This window comes from Kwoniella bestiolae, chromosome 1, assembly GCF_000512585.2.
Source record: "Kwoniella bestiolae CBS 10118 chromosome 1, complete sequence".
In the NCBI taxonomy this organism is placed as follows: domain Eukaryota; kingdom Fungi; phylum Basidiomycota; class Tremellomycetes; order Tremellales; family Cryptococcaceae; genus Kwoniella; species Kwoniella bestiolae.
The window spans coordinates 6240419-6259820 of NC_089241.1; the positions used below are offsets into that span (position 1 = coordinate 6240419).

A 19402-nucleotide genomic window follows, 5' to 3' on the forward strand; every position below is an offset into this window, starting at 1 on the left:
ATGTTAAGTAGTATTCAAGATACCTGTAACTGCAACATCCTCAATATGATTATGAATTTGATTCCGTTTTCCGAAATTAAGCTTGAGCCTCAGTCTCCTTCGTCTCGACTCGCACATTTCAACTTTCAACTGTCCAACTTTTTATCGAGTACACCATATCAACAAATCTGCATCATCTTCTCTACACCTGCAGGAAATAGATCAGCAAAATGGTAAGCGGCCCACATCAAACTTGAAACAAAAACTCAGCTAACGTATACATGTACAGCCCACCATCACCGTAGATAAAGCCGAGCTCTACAGGAGGTTAGAAAGGGAATACACCACGCATGAGTTCGACGAGCTGTGTTTCGATTTCGGTATTGAGCTTGACGAGGATGTGCGTGTCTTGTCTCTTATCTTCAACCCTTTCGAATGCTATCATTAGCTACACTGGCTGTATGCTGATCATCTCTCGGTATGGATTACAGACCACCAAAGATGTCGAAGAGGCCCGAGCCAAGGGATTATCTTCCCCACCACCTCAATTAAAGATTGAAATCCCAGCGAACCGATATGACCTGCTTTGTCTGGAAGGATTGGCTAGATCGTTGAGAATTTTCTTACAGAAGGAACAACCGCCTACTTATACTCTATCAGTTCCAGACAAGTTACAGGAGGTCCATGTGGAAGCTTCAGTGAGTGAACGTACCCATATACTCAGAATATCATTCCTCTTATCCTCCTACGAGTGATCATGCTTTCTGTACTTGTAGTGCGACTCTACCGCGTCATCTCTCAACCAAAGCTAATCTTATAACTCGCTAGACATCCCCACTCCGACCATACTTCGCCTCGGCCATTCTCCGCCTTTCCCGACCAATGAATCAACTAGAGTACGAGTCCTTCATCGACCTCCAGGACAAGTTGCACCAGAATCTATGTAGACAACGTAAATTCGTGGCTATCGGTACGCACGACCTGGACACTGTCGAGGGACCTTTCAGGTATATCTGCAGGGATCCGAAGGAGATCAAGTTCGCGCCGCTGAATAAGGATCAGGAGTATACCGCGGAGGAGTTGATGGGTGTTTATGAGGTGGGTCCTGATTTTCACATTGATTTGCATTTGTACAAAAAACGGGCGTGCTTCCTGGGGAAAACGTTGCATCTACTTATATTGGTTTGTCCGAACCACAGACCGACAGACACCTCGCGAAATACCTCAATATCATTAGAGATGCCCCTGCGTACCCTGTCATCTACGATAGCAAGGATAGAGTATTGTCCATGCCTCCTATCATCAACTCTCAGCGTGAGTAACCTGCTTTCGGAGCCAATGGCACAACTTTTGCACCCTCATACTGATGTTTGTTGTTTACCGACAGACTCCAAGATCGTAGCTGGGAAAACCAAGAACATCTTCGTTGATACCACGGCCACTGATAAAACCAAACTGTGAGCTTTTTCTTTGCGACTCAAAAAAGTCCTTCAGCTGATCACTTACCTGTTACAGCGATATTGTGATCAACATGATTTCAACGATGTTTGCAGAGTACACCGACATCCCCTTCACGTGAGAGGTTTCCCGTTTTTCCTTGCATCACATCCAGCAACTTACCTCTTGACGCAGCATCGAGCCCGTCAAGATCATCATGCCAGACGGTTCATCCCACCTTTCACCCCCTCTCGCCCCCCGATCCACCACCGCCTCTTCATCATACATCAACGCCGCCACTGGTCTGACCCTCTCCCGAGAGGAGATCTGCACCCTCCTCACCCGAATGTCATTGACCGCCACTCCCTCCGCGACCGACGCTGATGCTCTCGACGTACAAGTCCCACCGACCCGACCTGATATCCTGCACGAATGTGATATCATGGAAGATGCCGCGATCGCCTACGGGTTCAACAATCTCCCTCAGTCCATGCCCACGACCAACACCGTCGCCAAGGCTTTCCCTGTGAACAGGCTGGGCGATCTGATAAGGAAGGAATGTGCCATGGCAGGTTGGATCGAGGCGTTGCCCCTGATCTTGGTGAGTTCGGTCACGAATTTGAAAGAGTTGGGACTGACAGTGATATTACAGTGCTCGCACGACGAGAACTTTGCATGGCTCAACCGACCCGATCCAGGAAACTACGCCATCCACCTTGCCAACCCCAAATCGTTGGAATACCAGGTAGTCCGAACATCGTTGTTACCAGGTATGCTCAAGACCGTACGTGAGAACAAGGCCCTCGCCCTTCCTATGAAGATCTTCGAGTGCTCCGACGTGGCGATCCAAGATCCCAAGGCGGAGAGGCAGTCCAGGAACTACAGGAGGTTGTGTGCGGTGTACATGGATAAGAAATCTGGGTTCGAGGTTGCTCATGGATTGTTGGATAGGATTATGCAGGTTTTGGGAGTACCTTTCTTGGGCAAGAGGGAGGGAGAGGGGAAGTACGGGTATTATATCGCTTCTGCTGAGGGTGAGTGCGGCTGTGCTTTGGAATACTAGTCGAACAATACGTCTCAAGGGGCACCGGCGAGGGGAAAGGGGAAAATGTAATGTCAATGGGAATTAGGTGAGATCGAATGCTAATCATCCTGCCATGTACAGACCCAACCTACCTCCCAGGTCGAGCAGCTCACGTATACTACCGACCCAAACCCAACGTCCAACCTACCGAACCCACCCCCTCCGGCCCATCTTCAGACGGACCATTATCGACCATAGCATCCACCCTCAAATCTGCGTTACCCTCTTCGTCCTCTGCGGACGAAGGTAAACCTTGGTCTAGGGATATCGTGATTGGTTCGCTTGGTATTTTGCATCCTACGGTGTTGAATAATTTCGAATTGACCAGACCTTGTTCGGCGCTTGAAATTGATGTGGAGCCGTTGTTGTAGTTTCCTCCTGAGGAAGGGCAGAATGGAGGAGATGGAAGGTGTATATAGATCATATAGGCTGAAGTAGAGTAGAATTGGGTAGATGCAGTATATCCTAGATGACCCTTCCCTTGATTAATACGCGGTAGTATCATGTCTCGGTCTCGCCAATGGCGCTGGGTTCATTTCATACATCATATCGAGGATCAGATCAGACGATCTAGAGGAGTACGTGCAAATCATGAATTCATGGACGACGCAATGTAGCTGATGATTGAGCGCAACGATCATAATGATCTACCTCTATTGTTTGCTATATAGAGTACAATGTATCCGACACACATCGTGGCTGGTACAAAAGAGAAGCTATCTACCCTCCCACAATTCATCCAACTTCCACCTCCCCACCCCTTCCTCACTTAGAAGATTCACACATGCTCGTATGTCCGCCTCTGGCCCAAGGTTGAGAGGCACGATTGACCAATCTGAGTCGGGGGGTATTCGGGGTGTCTTGGGGTATTCGTGTGGTGAGGGTGGGATCGAGGGATGTAATGGGTTTTTCAAGAGCTAGTTTGAGTAGAGTGTCAGCCATGTGACGGACAATACTTTGTCTCTTGTGTGATCAGGCAGACCATCTTCTATTACATGATATATCACACGGAAAGACAGATAGACAGACTCACCCATCGTCTCAATACTCCATCTCCCCTGCCCACCACCCCCCTCCCCCTACCCTTGACTTGTAAAGTGATCACCCAATCATACCATCCCACCCTGCCTTCCTCGGTTCCCACCAGATCCCCCTGTCCCCTCTGGTCAAGCAAGTGGAATAGGGAGGAGGTATCGTACATCCTGACTGTATGCGCATGCAGTACTTCCGAGGCCTCGCTTGAGGGGGAGGTGAGGAAGGCGTGTAGTGGATGGAGGATTGGGGGTGTAGTCTCTGGAATGGGATGAATGGGTTGGGGACGGTATGACGAGGGATCCAGCTGAGCGGAAGTGGAGGATGTTGGTGGGTTGATGGATGAGGGAGGGAGGGGACGGGAAGGTTGGGAGAGGAACCATGTGTTGATTCTTTGGTCTGATGATTCCCCTTCGGATGAATTGAGATTTCGAGGGGAAGTTGAGAAGAGCCTGGTGGGTCCTGCATGAGAGAATCGAGGGAAGGATTGACATCGGAGGCATGTTGCTCGTCGTAGAGGGTTGAGGGGTAATGACATCTTTTGTCAATCTATCGGATTTGTAGATTCGTGAGGTATTGGGATGTGAGATAAACAAGTACTAGGACTCGAGATGATCTGAACATCTTGTCTCTTGTCGATCGCTTTCTGAGAATTCAAAATAATCATAATCTCAAAAACACGGTCAGTTCCGTCGGATCTTTCAACCTCTCGACACCTTCCATAGCAACTCTCTTGATACCCACTCCAAGATCAGGAGACAGCTTATCACATGCAAAGGTCCAGACAAGATATAACAAGCATGCATATGATCATAAACTACTACTACTCCAGATCAAAGCTCCTCATGGGGTACACCAGTCCTCTCAACCACTTCTTCATCCTGCTCTCGCGCCGTCTGCTCAGGCTCAGGCTCAGCAGCGTCCTCCCTCTTCCTCTCTTCTCCAGGTACTGTCTGATCCTCCACAGCCTCCTGAGGAACAGCATCAGGCGCACTATCAGTGGTACCGCTCCCGCCAGCCTCCTCCGCAGCCTTCTTGGCAGCTGCTCTCTCCCTCCTCTCCCTATCCCTTCGCTCAGCTTCGTCCAACTTTGCCCTCCTAGCTGCCGCCTCGCTCTTCACAGACCTTTCTTCCTTGGGTTCTGAGTCGACCTCGTCAGCTGATGAAGAGGAGGTGATAGGTTCAGGAACCTTGAGTGGTTTCTGCTTGACTTTCTCTGAATCGTTCGATGTGGACGTTTCGCCGGTTAGTTGGAATTGGAGCCATTCGAGTAGGGCGTTGAACTTCATCGCTCCTGTGATGATCAATGTCCGTATTAGCCGAAGAAACCCCAGGTAGTATTTTGAGTAGCTCACCCTCGTATTCTGTCAGACCATCCTTTGAGGTAGCTTCCGCAGGCCATGAGACCACCCTCGTAGCGTCTTTGGTCGTTTCTGCTGCGTCGTATATCCCAAGTGAGGAGAGCAAGGAGTGAGAAGAGGTATCTCGGACGAAACCAAGGTGCATCTGCGTTATTGTCGTAAGCCCAGGACACGTTCACTGCCAGGAACGAAAAGGCGAGCTTACCTTTCCTGACAACCTATGGGCTAGGACTTTCCATAAGAACGGAATGGACGGAGCAGATGGATGAACAAGCAGTACATGAGGTAAGTTAGGTTTCTGCACCACAGCCGCACAGTATATCAGCGACTGCCTTCATTACTTCGGATATTGGAGCAAACCTCACCTCCTCCAAGAACCCTGTAATGACCTTATCTTCATTACCCCCTTTACTATCCACCTTCAACTTCCTAACTCTATCAGGCACCAGTCCCTTCGCATAATCCACCAACGCCCCCTTCTTCCTCTCTCCTTGATAATCCCTCGCTGCGCCCTTCCCGGCCCTAGGGAATGCCTTGATCGTAGGGAACCCCTGAATCTGGTATTCCGCACATAGACCTTTGTTTTTTTGGTCGTCGCAGTCGATAGCGTAGAAAGGGATGAGCGGAGAGAGGGATTGCGCGGCAGAGGTGTACTCTGGTCCGAGGGCTTTGCAGTGCCCGCACCATGGTGCTACGAAGGCTACCATCTATCGTTGCCAATCGTATCAGCTGATCATGTCCACTTTGAGATCTGGACAAACAGCAGGAAGTAGAAGGAGAGACAGAACTCACCGCGGCATGTTCTGTCGCCATGGCCTGCTTGAACGATTTGGCATCGAGGTTGAGGACGGGTTGGCCGTACATCCCTGCTTGGGCGAGGGGAAGGAGGGCCGTAGCCAGGGCAAGAGGTAGAGTGAGGAGCATGTTGAGCAAGGTCTGGGCTATAGGTGTGCTTCTGAGGAGGATATCGGTTCGACCAAGATGAATATGTCTATGGATTATATGTTGTAGAGTCAGTATATGATCTGGGTGCTTATGCATCTCAATGTCATCCATGCTCACCCACTTTCAAGTGGACATCTGACGTGGAGGTGTGCTCACTGTCATTACGTAATTAAAACTCTACTCTTATTTGTCGAACGCCTCGAAGGGAGCTTTTCGGCGAAATAGTGGTCTGACGAAACGCCGATCTCACCAAAATGTCGAATTCGACATTTTTCACTTTAGCTTTGGCTCTGCACTGTTACTGTCAGGCTGTCTGGTGCTGCTGCTCACTGCTCACATCCTCTCGTGGCTACTGTCTACCGTCTTTTGACCAAACGTACAATCAACTCATAACAGTCTCTCTTTTCCTTCCTCATCCTTCAAATCTTTTACTCCCCCCCAAAAGACGATCAAAATGCCTTTCGTCAAGACCCAAAAGAACGACGCCTACTTCTCAAGGTACCAAGTCAAGCCCCGACGAAGAAGAGAGGGTAAGACCGACTACCAAGCTAGAAGGGCGCTCGTCTCTCAGGCTAAGAACAAGTACGCTTCGCCCAAGGTGAGTATGGGTTCTCGCTCATTGCGTACGGTAGGATAGTGGGAGGAATGATCTGGGTTAGAAGTGGAATTAGAGAGAAGAGGTGTGATTGACTGAGTTTGGAAGTAGATTTGCTGATATTTCGTCTGATCTCTCGAACAGTACCGACTCGTTGTCAGAATCACCAACAAGCAAGTGATCTGTCAAATCGTGTACGCCAAGATCCAAGTGGGTGTTTATTCTTTCATATCCACTTATCAATATAGACTGAGATCATCTACAAAATGTGAAATGCTAATGTCTATTCCTTAAACTATAGGGTGATGCCGTCCTCGTCCACGCTTCTTCCAAGGAACTCCCCAAATACGGTATCGAGCACGGTCTCACCAACTGGACCGCCTGTTACGCCACCGGTCTCCTCGTCGCCCGACGAGCCCTCACCAAACTCGGTCTCGCCGACAAATACGAGGGTGTAGAGGAACCCTCTGGTGAATTGGAGTTGACCGAGGCTTTGGGAGATGACGAGCCCCGACCATTCAAGGCTTACCTCGATGTCGGTCTCAGAAGGACCTCAACCGGTGCTAGAGTCTTCGGAGCCATGAAGGGTGCTTCGGACGGTGGTATCTTCATCCCCCACAATGAGAAGCGATTCCCAGGTTACGATCCCGAGACCAAGTCTATCGACGCTGAGGTCCTCCAGAACTACATCCACGGTGGTCACGTTGCTGAGTACATGGAGTCTCTCGAGGAGGAAGATGATGAGCGGTGAGTTGGGTTCTTTTCTCCTTTACACCATATATACTAGATATCAGATATCAGATGGCACATGTATTTTCCCATCCAGGTGTGACCCAATGCTGATAACACTTCAAACCCCCAAACCAGATTCAAGAAACAATTCGCCTCCTACCTCGCCGCCGACGTCTCCTCCGCCGACATCGAGGAGATTTACACCGAAGCCTACGCCAAGATCAGGGAAGACCCCTCCTTCACCCCCACCGAGAAGGACACCGCCAAGTGGAAGTCCGAGTCCAAGAAACACAAGACTCCCAAATCCACCAAGGAGGAGAAACAGGCCAGGATCCAAGAGAAGATCGAGGCTTACAAGTCTGGTAAGATCGCTGTTGATGAGGATGAGGAGGATGACGAGTAAACTATTACCTTACACATTGGTTTAGTTTAGCTTGGTTGGGTCAAACAAGGGTTTTGTACGTCTACAATTGTAGTACGATCCCTCGTGGGATATCATGCATGCTTGATCTCCTTGTATGCGCTCGATTCCGTTGCATCTGAATTTGTCTCATTGACATGCTTCGGAGACACAAAGGGCAGTAGAGAACTGGCCCCGGTATTATTGTCATTACTGCAATGTTGCAGCTCAATCTCCCTCAATCTCAGGAGGAACCGACTTGCCGCAAGTCACTACTGACGCAGCAGCAGACGATGAGCATCAGAATGATCACAAAACTAGTGTAAGTCAATCCTAAGCTAAGCCAAACCACTCATCATGACCAGAGCTTATTTTCCATGCATCAATTTATTCATGTAATTATTCTTATTATCTATCTTACAAAAAAGCATTCTTTCCACCTCGATCCATTGCAATGTCCATTTTCCCCTTTCCCTTGTCTTTCCTCTTCTTTTCCTCATACCAACGAATCAACCTACAAACAGGTATATCCACCATCCACCACAATCTCCGCACCGGTAGTGTATTTAGACGAATCAGATGCCAGGTAGATGACTGCACCTTTCAAATCGGATGGGTCGGCCAATCGACCCATGGGGATTCGGTGTAACCATTCATCTCGAAGGACGGGGTTAGCATCGAGGATGACTTTTGTGAGGTTGGTGAGGGTGTATCCTATCACGAGGTATTAGCATTGTATCTCATTTGTTGTGTTTCTTGTATGAGTGGATAGGAGACGTTCAAAGGAACCAATGTTAAGGAGTATGACAGATGGATACTGTGATCGTATGTAAATCAACTCACCAGGAGCAAGACAGTTGACTCTGATGTTTTTGGCGGCCCATTCGACGGCGAGTGATCTGGCCATGTGTCGTACACCGGCCTCTGAAAAAATCAATTGGTATATCAGCTATGAGCCTGTAGAGCTGAACTTGAGCTGCAGCAGGCACTCACTGGAGAAGTTGTAAGGGGTTTGAGGTTGAGGGACGTTGACGATCTACAAAAGAGGAAGTGAGGCTCATCAGCATTTTGTTTCGTCTATCTTGGTTTATTGTGCGCTGGTCAGAACAATACTCACAGATCCAGACATGGATCCTACAAGGGTGATAGATCCACCCTCAGGCATGAGCTTGGCAGCTTCGAGAGCGCAGAACCAGGTTCCTAAACAGGTATAAACGTATCAGCGATCGATGTTACGAGGAAAGAAGGGCGATGATTCAAAACATGGACAGAGATGATCACTGATACAAAAATTTAAGTCAACCCACCCATAATGTTGATATCCAACAACTTCTTGATCTTCTGAGTAGGATACTCGTGCGCCACGTAATTCTCCACAATACCAGCAGCGGTAACACACGCATCCAACCTCCCAAACTTCTCTTTAACAGTTTCGAACACCTTGGCGACGGAGGCTTCGTCCGAGACGTCACATCCCAGACCGAGGGCTTGAATTTCTCCTTCTTCGGCTTCACCGTTCTCGACTGTCATGCGTCATTCCGCGTCAGTCATAGTTTTTTTTTTGCCTTGTAGTGGACAGTGGAGGTGGACTTACCAAACCACTTGACCAACTCGTCGGCGGCCTTCTCAGCTTCTTCCTTCTTGAGATCGACGAGGACGATGGCGTTGGCCCCGCTGATGGTGTGGAGACCCATCGTTAGCGTGTGTCCGTGCAGGGGTTATGTAATTGAAAATTTTGAATCAAGTGGAACGAATTTAGGAGAACATTACAGAGAATATTTTTAGGGGAAGGTGAGATACGAGCATTATTAACAGGACGAGTAGAATGATGGGAGTGTGTGATAAGCCTGATGATACGTGGGACTATCACTCACGATTCAACGAAAGTCCTGGCCATCATGTTACCCAAGCCCCTAGCCGCACCAGTGACGAGACAGACTTTACCGTCCATCGAGAATGATGCGAGGGTACGTTTGGTGTGTCGTCCGAAATCACCTTTGGTCATATCGTGACCTGGGTGTTTGTCTGCCCATTTCTGTGAAGTGGAGCGGTACGCGAATCAGCTCCGTGCTTGTTCTTAATTCACGTCTTTGGGATATGAGGATGATGGGAATGACAGGGGGGGAGTATGTTGAAAGGGGAGGAACGTGCGTTATATCGGTTGGAGCATACTTACCTTGGGGTGTTCAAAGGTGATGGATTCGTCAATAGCAGCCATCTTGGGCTCGACCTCTACTCGGTGTTCTTCAAGGGGATCACCGTTCTTGTCCCTTCGAACGTGGGTAGGGGTGGTGTATCCCCTTGAGGCGAGAGCGACCCTAGTGAGGGGAGCAGCGAAGGATGGTCGAGCTCGAGCGACGTGGGTGAGAGATGAAGCTGATCTGATGAAGGACATTGTGTTCAACGTGGAGGGCAGAGGGTTATCGACGAGTTCAAATTTTATTGGTTTATTGGGAAAGGAAACAAGTGAAGAAGTGGTAGTGGATGGGTACTAATTTATATCTTGCGGTGTGGTTGCGACAAGAGGGGAGGAATGTGCAGAATAAGAATGAGAATTTGATCTGATCTGATCTGGCGTTTTACAGTTTCGTCCTCGTTCTTCTTCCTTCTGATATCGATGATACGTGGGGTTCATTCGCCTAATCTGATTCCCTCTAGGATGAACAAAGAAAGGCATGGCATGGCGCTCCATCTCTCCACTTCTGATATTTAACTCCACGCGTACCTTTTATGCGTAACATTTCTTAATCATTTTTACCCTGAATTAGTCGAGAATCTATTGATGGCCCCACCAATCTATACCATTCGAAAAGGGAACAGGTATCCCTTTATCGGTCCGACTCTCCTCTGATGAACTGCTGAGACCACTGCAGTTGCTGGCTCCATTTGCAAAAATATCCTTACTTCATTCAGGATGATCATACAGGACAAAGGGGAATTGAATTGGTAAATCACATACACACATGCTTTCGCATTCGCACTACCGGCGGTAGGTCCGAAGATCGTCTACAGACTTTCACACGCTACGCGAGTGCATATGGACGATCTTTCAGCGATACCAATTTATAGGTATATGTTGGTAGACAGACTATACCAATCCCACCATAAAGTATTGGTATTTCCTTTCTTCTCCCATTCGGGTCATCCCGTATACCCAGCCGACTGCCCCAACACCGAGCTTCCATCCTTTCAAACGACACTTTGCCTAAGATAGACCATGTATCCCTAAAGCTGATTCTCGGCCGGGGCATCAAACGCACTGATCATCTTGAGGGGCGGCTGTGGCGCAGAGCCTGGAACACAGAGAGAGGTACAGTCCCTGATCGTCCTTCCCACCTTTCTGTTGATGCAGGCCGTGTACCATGAGTTCTCGAGTGTGTTAGGAAGAGCAAGTAAAAGGAGAGCGATAGCGTGAATTCACTGTGAGAAGTTCTTTCAAGGATCGGTTGATTCGATCATCCTTTCCTTTCACTTAAATTCTGTGCCAGATTCAAGAGGAGACTTTTCTATAAATCAAATTGAGCTTGGTGAGATATTCATGAAGTATATATGAGGATTAGTTCATGAGGTGGCATATTCTTCTTTCATACACTACACAGTAGCTCACATATGACAAATCTCAATCTCGTTCAACATGGCCGAGCAATCTATCAACGCCCGAGACTCCGAAGCGAGCATGAGCAAGAGCACTGATCCTTCCAAGGGCAACACCAGGACTGGCACTGGCACCAAAGACAATGCGTTGAGACCCAGGCTTAGTGGGATTAGGAAGAACCGTAAATCTTTTGGGACTAATTCTTGGACCGTATCGGCTCAATCACCGGGGTCCCACGGGTCTTCTTCGTCTCCGTCGAGATCTCCTGGAATAAGTGAGTCATCGTTCATGCGATGCTGATTCGGAAGCTGATTCAGATTTGCGAAGGTAGAGCAAGCTGATAGACTCAGAGATGCGGGGGAGCCTCCCTCGGATGAAGATGATGGTGTAAGGGGTCTTTCCACTTTCGAAGGCGGGGGTAGATTTTATGGTGGTAAGACACCTGGAGAGAGTAGTACCTAGTACCCAAGAGCTACCTTTGCATGGGCATTATCACCCGACAAGCTAGTACCTCGATTACATTGGTGAGAGAGAGATCGGAGATGCAGAGTAGGATGAACTTGTAGTTATATGGCATATGCATTCGTGTTGACCAATGTCACGTCGATCTGCCGTTCATCACGAGGTATTCGTGGGCATTAATAATTCAAACGAAGTGGTCGGCACTCTGAACGGTCGCTCATCTACGATGGAACGGATGCTGATCTCCTACTCCCACCTTACGGTGATGGGAACGTACGTTCGAGTCAAGAGACAAAGGGCTCGCTATTCTTGGACAAGACAGCTTTTGTGTTGGCTCCTTTGGACCTGAGGCTCAATATTGGTAGTCCCAATCTCGTAGAAGAACCTTGTGTCAAGTTGAGCGGAGCTATATCAAGCTGAACTCCCAATGTTCCCCTCCCTTGTTCTGCGTAGACAGTGGAACAGACAGTATTCGACTCAATTGACTAGAGCGCCAGAGAGAGCGAAGAAGCCCCGCAGGTATATGACCCCTGGGTACTTGATCATCTCCTATTGCGCACACCTACAAGTGAGACACTCTTTTGCAATTTGATCTAACACCTATCACTTATCCAATTATCTTGTTGATATAATGGCAGATCAACAATCAACCACCGATAGTACTTTCTCCAAGCAAGACCATTCGTCCAAGACAGGTGAGCAATTGTCCCTCTCTTTCGACCAATCTGGCAGGGTTGAATTTTTGATGCACCTACGGTAGGCGAGACTTCAGAGCGGTCAAAGTCTGGCACTGAGAGTGAGTAGAATTCTACTATCATGGTCCTCGCCTCCCTAACCTCATGAACGGGTATCGGTGATTCATCATTCTTGTTCAGTGGGGTCGAACTCATCTGAAGTGGACGCAGACGCAGTTGATCCGACTTCAAGAGGCACCACACCTGTTCAACGATCGAGTAGACATAATCCTAATAACAAGTTTGTGCGGCTGGAGCCCGACTCAGACAATAATGATGTGGAAACGCCGGTAACGTATAGCAGCTATACCCCCAAGGAGACGGCTGCTAGACTTGCTGCCCTCAGGGCCAGTGAGAGCGACAGGAGTCTCGTTGAGAAGAGGCCGAGTACCTTCAGTCTGCAGGCATCGTCCAATGGAAAGAAAAAGAAAAGAGGAGGCAGACCGGCATTGAGCGAGGAAGAAAAGGCGTGGAAGAAGGAAGATAGAAGAATCAGGAATTCATTGATCCTCAGTTGAGGTCGAGTGGTTGAGTGGCATCATTGACCTCGAGAGTGGACTGAATGGTTCCTGTCCGTCAGTGTAGGAAGTGTCTGATCCACTTGACAGTACATTTGTGTAACACGACAGACAGACAAAGTCGGTACACTGCTATACAGTCTGTTCCCTACCATAGTAATCATATGATGAGGTATGCAAAGAGGATACATCCAGATGAATGTCGTAAATGCCTATACGACCTGAATGAAATAACACAGGATATCAGTATACATATTCGTATAGGACGACATTGCGGGTCGGTCGAGCAAACTCACCTTCGGCGCCAACATCAATATCTTACCCCACCTTCCACCCGCACCAGCAGCACCGCCCTTCGATCTCCTCAACTCGGCAGCTACAGGCCCTACTATCCTCGTTCCCAGCATCTCGCCCTTGTTATTCAGCAGGACAGCTGCGTTGTCGTCGAACCTGTCATGTGAAGAGAACATGTTAGTGATTCGAATCGCGATATATCACATGTCAATAGCCGTCTGATCCGGGACATGTGCACAGAAAAGTGGGTAACAACACACCTCACTACACTCCCATCAGTCCTCTGCACAGTCTTCTTAACTCTCACCACGACCGCCCTTCTCACATCTCCTTTTCGTATTTTCTGTATGTTCGAGGAGGACGAGGGGTTCTTTACCACCTCGTTGGCTGGGATGGGTCGGGCCTTGTTCACTACACAAACTATCTCGTCGCCTTGATTGCAACGAATCAGCTACAGTCCTCTGAAGCGGATAGAGGTGGGTCTCATGGAGATTGGGAGTTGAAAGGCTCAACTCGGGGGGAGGTGTATGATTCGGGAAAACTCACCGACTGTAGCTGTACCGGTAGACTTCAACCTCGTCTTGACTTTTAATACGTTGATACATTCCACTTTCAATGCCCCAGTGTTGTCGATGACCTAGTTTCGATAGATTGGTCAGTCCAAAGTAAATAGGCGAACGACTGAAGAGGGAAAAGTACAGGTCAACTTACATTGAGTAAACCCTTCAAACCTATCATCGTGTTTGCTTGAAGAATTAGATTGGATGATCTTTTTTCTGAGGTTGTCCTTCTTGCTTGTATATGTCTCTGCTGCTCGTCTTTGTCTATGTAACTTATGTTGGTTTGTCTGAATTAAACTATGCTGGGAATGGAACCTACAATCTTGTCGAAGTGCCAGAGGAATTCAACATTTTGATTCCGTTTGTTGAGATTTATTTGATTACCTCACTTAAAGATACCCCTACCAGCCATTACGAGTACAGTACCAGTTTGTTAGGTTGAATGTTGATTTATTCACGCGTCTCGTCTCGAAAAAAGGGAATTACCTCTGGTTGAACATTACATTCACATCTTTGCTTATCGTCATTCACCCATCTACCCTATATTACTCATCACATCCCTCCTAACCTGGACATCACACCGGATCTTACTGGCATCGCCGGGACCGATCCTAGTACCTAAATCATGTCAAAATCATCCCACCCTGCGTTGTTGTGGCCCCGAACAGACTCCGACCCATCGCGATATCCCAATACGTCCACACCGAAGGACTCGAACGATTCGTGGTTCGAGGAGGAGCCTGTCGGATCGCAGAAATGGGAGGCGTACGCTAGTGGAATAGGCAAGCATCTAGCTGTGAAGCTGGGATTAAATCTGGATTGTAAGTCTGCGAGTAACGCTTTCGAAAGCAGTCGAACGGATGGGCTGATGTTACGTTTCATGACTTAGCTCCGCGTATACCTCTTCCTGATGGGTACAAGATATTTGCTCATAGGAAGAGACAGCCGGGGGGAGATGTGAGGACAGATCATTATTTATATGTGAGTTCCCAGCTCTGTCTACTTCCACTCCTTTCTCTAGACTTGCTCTCATTTCACCACGTCATGTCGTTGCTGACTGACTGATGTCTTTATATCGCAGGGAGCTAGAGATGTTGCCAAGGTTAGTCTTTCTCACTGTCATTCATAGCCTAAGCTGACGAGATGTCGCGGTACCAGTTCCGAAGTGTACCCGAATTCCTGATACACGCAGATTGGTTGTTCGATACTTCCAAGCCTTTGAGTGATCATGCTGCTGTGAGTGTTCGTATCCCACAGTATAAGATGTCATGAGCTGATCCTTGAGATGGTACACCGCAGTGCGGATGCAAATATAGTAAAGGTAGTACTTACAAGCCTAGAACTTCCACACCTGGATCAGCGACCAAACGACCATCAGGTAGCTCACCGTTGAAAGAAGGCTCAGCAAAGAAGAAGAAACTTCCTGAGCCCGAGGACGATGATGTCGCTTTACCTTCTGTTGTTCCTGAGCGAGCTGAGGAGTTAAGATCGCAAAGGAGATTCCGTATGTCTATTGATCATCCGTCAATCTTCACTGAACACCACAAGCTGATTTGTATATCGTACAACAGGACGAGGTGAACTCATCTGGTTCAGGATAAACACCATCACCCCTCCATCCAACGTTTCCACCCCTGGCCTGACACCTGTGACCCACTGGCCGGGACTAGTATCCAACGTACCCCTCAAGACGAAAGTCGTGACGAACGGAGACGTCGCTTCAGCTTCTGCATCTTCCGCCTGGACCTTATTTGGCGGACAAGCACCTTCCTCATTGGACAGTTCCAAACAGACTGTCATCCACTATTTCGAATATCACATTCGACCGTTGGGGATGTTCAGCGCTCACGACGAAGTCATCAAAGATGGGAAAGATGTACTGCCCTGGCAGACTGGTAAGGATCTCCTAGGTGGAGAAGAAGGTTGGAACGATATAGGGGATCATGCCGAGAAGGTCCTCAAGGAAGGAGTCAGGAAGGAAGCTCCCAGATTCAAGGGTCAATCTCAGGAAGATATCGAGAATTCTTTGATCAAAGTTTGGAAGGGCAATTGGGCCAAGAGGATAAGGTTCGTGGAGATGCCTGAGAAGTATGAGGAGGTGGTGTTTAGGTTGAGTGTCGCGTTGAAGACTGGTTCGGTAAGTTACATTCTCCTGGTTCTGCGGTATATTGAAGCTGAATCAGTGGATCACACAGGATATCACGGAATGTTGGGCTCAAACGGATAAGATCGATGTTTTACCCAACGACCAGGATATCAGTGCGGAGGATATGAAAGCCATATTGACGCAGAAGAAAACGCTCTATCAGGTGAGCTGACTACATGTTTGAGTGGCTCGTCGGTATCAGCTGACTTTTCTAAATGATCTAGGGATTATGGTGGGGTGGTGAACGAATCTGGCTCGATGATCTGGTGAGACTGAAGAAGACAAGAAATGAACTGCCCACAAGCAATTTGTTACCTCCGTCGGACGGTGCGGTAGATAAAGGAGTCTTCCTTAAGATCAGGTGGGTCTGTTTCTGTACACTCGTTCTGTGACGTGCTCGTGTTGATGAGCGATATGCTGTGCATGCTAGAGTTCTCGCCGTTGAAGTCAACCCTGATCCTAGTAAATCGAGTTTGACAGGATGGCGATGTCTCATGTATGGGGATGTCTTCGAACTTGCCAAAGAAGGTGCACCGGGGACTGAGACCGATGATGGCGACTCGGATGATACTTCGCTTGTCCACCATTACAAGGCGCCAAAAGGGTACGCCTATAGGCAATTGAACGAGCTAAGGAGCGAAGTGACCGTGGACGTTATCGGTATGTCCATTGTCGATCTTCAGTCTAAGTCAAAACAAGTCAAATAGCTGATTCGGTCAATCATACAGATGTTGCCGGTAGGGTCTACCCTGATATACTGGAATCCTCAACTCAAAATTGGTTCATCGATCCATCTGACCCTACAGATACGGAAGGGAGGGTACAGCCTGGAGAAGGTGCCTATGCATTATCGGGTTTGGTGAGCGGTACTACAGTCGCTAGTAAATGTACGAACTGGGAGGGTGAGTCGTTTCTGTGTCTTGGTTCATATGACACGGAACGTAGATTGATTGATATACCGTGTTTCAGAGGATTTATACTCGATCGTTCAGAAAACGACCAAAACGACGGAAACGCAGATGAAAGAATATTATATAAGCTTATTGAGAGCTGAGTTGGGATTGCCCAAGTTACCCTCGTCGTTTGTGAATGGTCAGAACCAGATCGGGAACGGGAACGGTGCGGGGACGTTGGCTGAGGCGCTTGGAGGGGGGTTGGGAGTGGCTCTCAAGGCGTGATTGACGATATTGGAAGATGTCTTACGAGTGGTATGTAAATACAGTTCTTCAATGAATTGGAGAGATAAGAGATGAGATACAGGGAGAAGACGATGACATCGAGAAAGATTATATATATATACACTTTTGTGCTTTTGGAGAAGAGATTTTGAGGAAGATTCTTACTTGGGTTTCGGTGATTCCGCCTTTCGATTTTCATACAATTCATACGCTTCATACGCTTCATACATATTTTGTTCAGAATTTGAGGGGCAAATGCATATATTGATTTTTGATGTGACATTGTTTATTGTTGACGAGTGATGATCTGTACAACTGTGATGAGCTACTAAGCTTACTACTCACCAGATAAAGTATCAAGTGCTGGAACATGTACTTCGACTTCCACAAGCTTTTAACCTAATTACTCGATATGGTCAAGCCAACAGTGCCGGGTCACGACGTCATGCCACAGTTGATATACCCGATAATCCCCGGATGTTTGGTTCTAACCCATTACGATTACCTTTATATGATGATTAGAAAAGAATCGTAATGTCTATTAGGGAATCGATCAAACACCGCCACTTTGATTCCAACTAGCCAAGTTTTTACCTTCAAGTTACCCTGTGACGAGTTGTGCTTGGTTTCACTTTGTTGTTGGTTTCCTTCTTCGTCTTGGTCTAATATTACTCCTCATATTATAACAATATTTTATCAATACTATACTCTTACTCTGCTGAGCATTATCGTCGACGTAGATTGGTCGTTCTTACTACTGGATCAGCGTAGAAGACACAATTAGCAAGTGGCCAACACACCAATTCACCAATTCACCAAACGATCCTTTATTCCCTCAACCCTCAACCCTGACTTCCCATCTCAGCGACCATTCCCATTTAGAAACGCGCTTTTCACCTTCCATCTTCAATCTTCATCTTTTCACTCTTATTAGATATCTTACCTTAGTGAAGTCGAGGATTAGAGGATACCTCTCTGAATAGGATAGGATTAGTATATCTCTGAAGACCACCCTTGCTGCGCAGTACCCTCCTTCCTTTCATCCGCTTCAACCGATCAACCAGCCTTTCAGCAAATAAGAAACCCGTACTCATTCTCACTTCCATCATCACCTATAATACCTCATACTCAACATGTACATCTCCTCGTCGACACTCGTTTCGGCGTTGCTCTTGGCGGCTTCCAACGTAGCTGCTCAACAGTTTACTACCACCTTCCCATGGGCTGTGAGTATCGTTCCCACTTCATCTCATCTCCTCTTCTCTTTGGGAAATACAATATTCCGCCATCGCTCGCTATCACTTCCCATCCTCATATAGGAGATATCATCTTACCATGGTACATATGCTAATTCAATGGTTCTTTTTTCGCACAACACAGCAAGGTGATACCGTAGTCTTATCGACCGGTACCAACGCCCTCGGAGTAGCCACCACACGTACCTTGCAAACTATCACTACCGGAGTTGCGGGCGCCACCACCGCCAGAACTACCGCTACGACCGCTACGACCGCGCTGGACGATGGTGATGAGGATGCTACGACGACGCCTACGCTGACTCAGTTGAGGACTACCACTACGCAGTGAGTTTGTCTCCATCTCAAGGTGGAAATAGCGTGTACTGTACTACACCATACTGCTTTATAAGCCCCTTCCTCGCCACGCTGTTCCCATTCATCTGGCATGTCTAAGCGAATTTATACTGATTTATCTTTCTTGATTGTGTTAGACAACGAGTTGTCGGTAACACCCCTACGACCACCGCCGCACCCATGAGAACAACCACCTACTGGCTTGATCCTGGAGATGGAGTCTACACTGCTTACACCTGGACCGCACCTACTACCGCGTGAGTTTGCTTTCATTCTCGTATCTGCGATTGTATGAGTCCGAGTCGTGCTGACGACGTGTGTCTGCTTGATTGGCTTGATACGCTCAGTCTCCCAACTGTAGCTACCGCAAACGTCCCCGCAGGTACCATCCAAGATTACCAGGAATACCAATCCGCCGCCAACTCTGCTGTCCTCGAATCTGCCCAGGCTGCCATCGCCAATGGAACGAAGAGTGGTGCTTCACCAAGGAGACAGATGGTCGGTGGGGAGGTGTTGATGGGAGGGTGGATGACTTTGGTCGTTGGTGCGGTCGGAGCGGGAGTCGGAGTGTTCATGCTTTAATCGATCTCAATCATCGGGTCGATAGCATATAGATTCGGTTTCGACCCATTCGTCAGACAGGACATAAGGACATAAGGACATAACGGAATAGGATTAATTTCACCTTTCCTTTCGTTTTCTTTTCTACGTGACTATCTCTTCTTCTCTTCCATCAGTCTGATATCTGTATTTCTTCT

The 19402-nt window shown here is 48.0% G+C and overlaps 10 protein-coding genes across 10 annotated transcripts; 6 read left to right on the forward strand and 4 right to left on the reverse strand.

The window, feature by feature from the left end:
• Positions 1-209: 209 nt before the first annotated feature.
• I302_102331 (phenylalanine-tRNA ligase, beta subunit) lies at positions 210-2871 on the forward strand (the record flags this gene model as incomplete). Its single annotated transcript, XM_019187709.1, has 10 exons — positions 210-212; positions 269-379; positions 471-677; positions 808-1077; positions 1179-1293; positions 1367-1436; positions 1495-1554; positions 1612-2017; positions 2069-2450; positions 2582-2871. The coding sequence occupies 10 exons, from the start codon at positions 210-212 to the stop codon at positions 2869-2871; spliced, it is 1914 nt and encodes a 637-aa protein (XP_019050587.1).
• A 345-nt stretch (positions 2872-3216) lies between these two features.
• Positions 3217-4070, reverse strand: I302_102332 (uncharacterized protein; the record flags this gene model as incomplete). Its single annotated transcript, XM_019187710.1, has 2 exons — positions 3217-3417; positions 3534-4070. 2 exons carry the CDS (start codon positions 4068-4070, stop codon positions 3217-3219), a joined length of 738 nt encoding a protein of 245 aa, XP_019050588.1.
• A 295-nt stretch (positions 4071-4365) lies between these two features.
• I302_102333 (protein disulfide-isomerase domain) lies at positions 4366-5817 on the reverse strand (the record flags this gene model as incomplete). Its single annotated transcript, XM_019187711.1, has 5 exons — positions 4366-4826; positions 4888-5038; positions 5099-5191; positions 5259-5600; positions 5686-5817. The coding sequence occupies 5 exons, from the start codon at positions 5815-5817 to the stop codon at positions 4366-4368; spliced, it is 1179 nt and encodes a 392-aa protein (XP_019050589.1).
• A 475-nt stretch (positions 5818-6292) lies between these two features.
• Positions 6293-7568, forward strand: I302_102334 (60S ribosomal protein uL18; the record flags this gene model as incomplete). The annotated part of the gene is made up of 4 exons (XM_019187712.1): positions 6293-6436; positions 6578-6643; positions 6735-7180; positions 7301-7568. 4 exons carry the CDS (start codon positions 6293-6295, stop codon positions 7566-7568), a joined length of 924 nt encoding a protein of 307 aa, XP_019050590.1.
• A 511-nt stretch (positions 7569-8079) lies between these two features.
• On the reverse strand, positions 8080-9960 carry I302_102335 (uncharacterized protein; the record flags this gene model as incomplete). Its single annotated transcript, XM_019187713.1, has 8 exons — positions 8080-8279; positions 8409-8489; positions 8559-8601; positions 8683-8765; positions 8873-9088; positions 9160-9239; positions 9440-9600; positions 9742-9960. 8 exons carry the CDS (start codon positions 9958-9960, stop codon positions 8080-8082), a joined length of 1083 nt encoding a protein of 360 aa, XP_019050591.1.
• A 1239-nt stretch (positions 9961-11199) lies between these two features.
• On the forward strand, positions 11200-11622 carry I302_102336 (uncharacterized protein; the record flags this gene model as incomplete). The annotated part of the gene is made up of 2 exons (XM_019187714.1): positions 11200-11434; positions 11492-11622. The coding sequence occupies 2 exons, from the start codon at positions 11200-11202 to the stop codon at positions 11620-11622; spliced, it is 366 nt and encodes a 121-aa protein (XP_019050592.1).
• Positions 11623-12253: 631 nt separating this feature from the next.
• Positions 12254-12874, forward strand: I302_102337 (uncharacterized protein; the record flags this gene model as incomplete). The annotated part of the gene is made up of 3 exons (XM_019187715.1): positions 12254-12317; positions 12383-12418; positions 12498-12874. 3 exons carry the CDS (start codon positions 12254-12256, stop codon positions 12872-12874), a joined length of 477 nt encoding a protein of 158 aa, XP_019050593.1.
• A 212-nt stretch (positions 12875-13086) lies between these two features.
• On the reverse strand, positions 13087-13906 carry I302_102338 (mitochondrial 54S ribosomal uL14m domain-containing protein; the record flags this gene model as incomplete). The annotated part of the gene is made up of 5 exons (XM_019187716.1): positions 13087-13095; positions 13171-13324; positions 13429-13600; positions 13715-13805; positions 13880-13906. 5 exons carry the CDS (start codon positions 13904-13906, stop codon positions 13087-13089), a joined length of 453 nt encoding a protein of 150 aa, XP_019050594.1.
• Positions 13907-14353: 447 nt separating this feature from the next.
• Positions 14354-17052, forward strand: I302_102339 (uncharacterized protein; the record flags this gene model as incomplete). Its single annotated transcript, XM_065869464.1, has 11 exons — positions 14354-14549; positions 14618-14709; positions 14810-14830; positions 14887-14964; positions 15028-15232; positions 15300-15865; positions 15924-16037; positions 16099-16235; positions 16305-16534; positions 16603-16776; positions 16844-17052. The coding sequence occupies 11 exons, from the start codon at positions 14354-14356 to the stop codon at positions 17050-17052; spliced, it is 2022 nt and encodes a 673-aa protein (XP_065725536.1).
• Positions 17053-18185: 1133 nt separating this feature from the next.
• Positions 18186-19226, forward strand: I302_102340 (uncharacterized protein; the record flags this gene model as incomplete). The annotated part of the gene is made up of 4 exons (XM_019187718.1): positions 18186-18278; positions 18433-18635; positions 18782-18901; positions 18992-19226. The coding sequence occupies 4 exons, from the start codon at positions 18186-18188 to the stop codon at positions 19224-19226; spliced, it is 651 nt and encodes a 216-aa protein (XP_019050596.1).
• Positions 19227-19402: the final 176 nt, after the last annotated feature.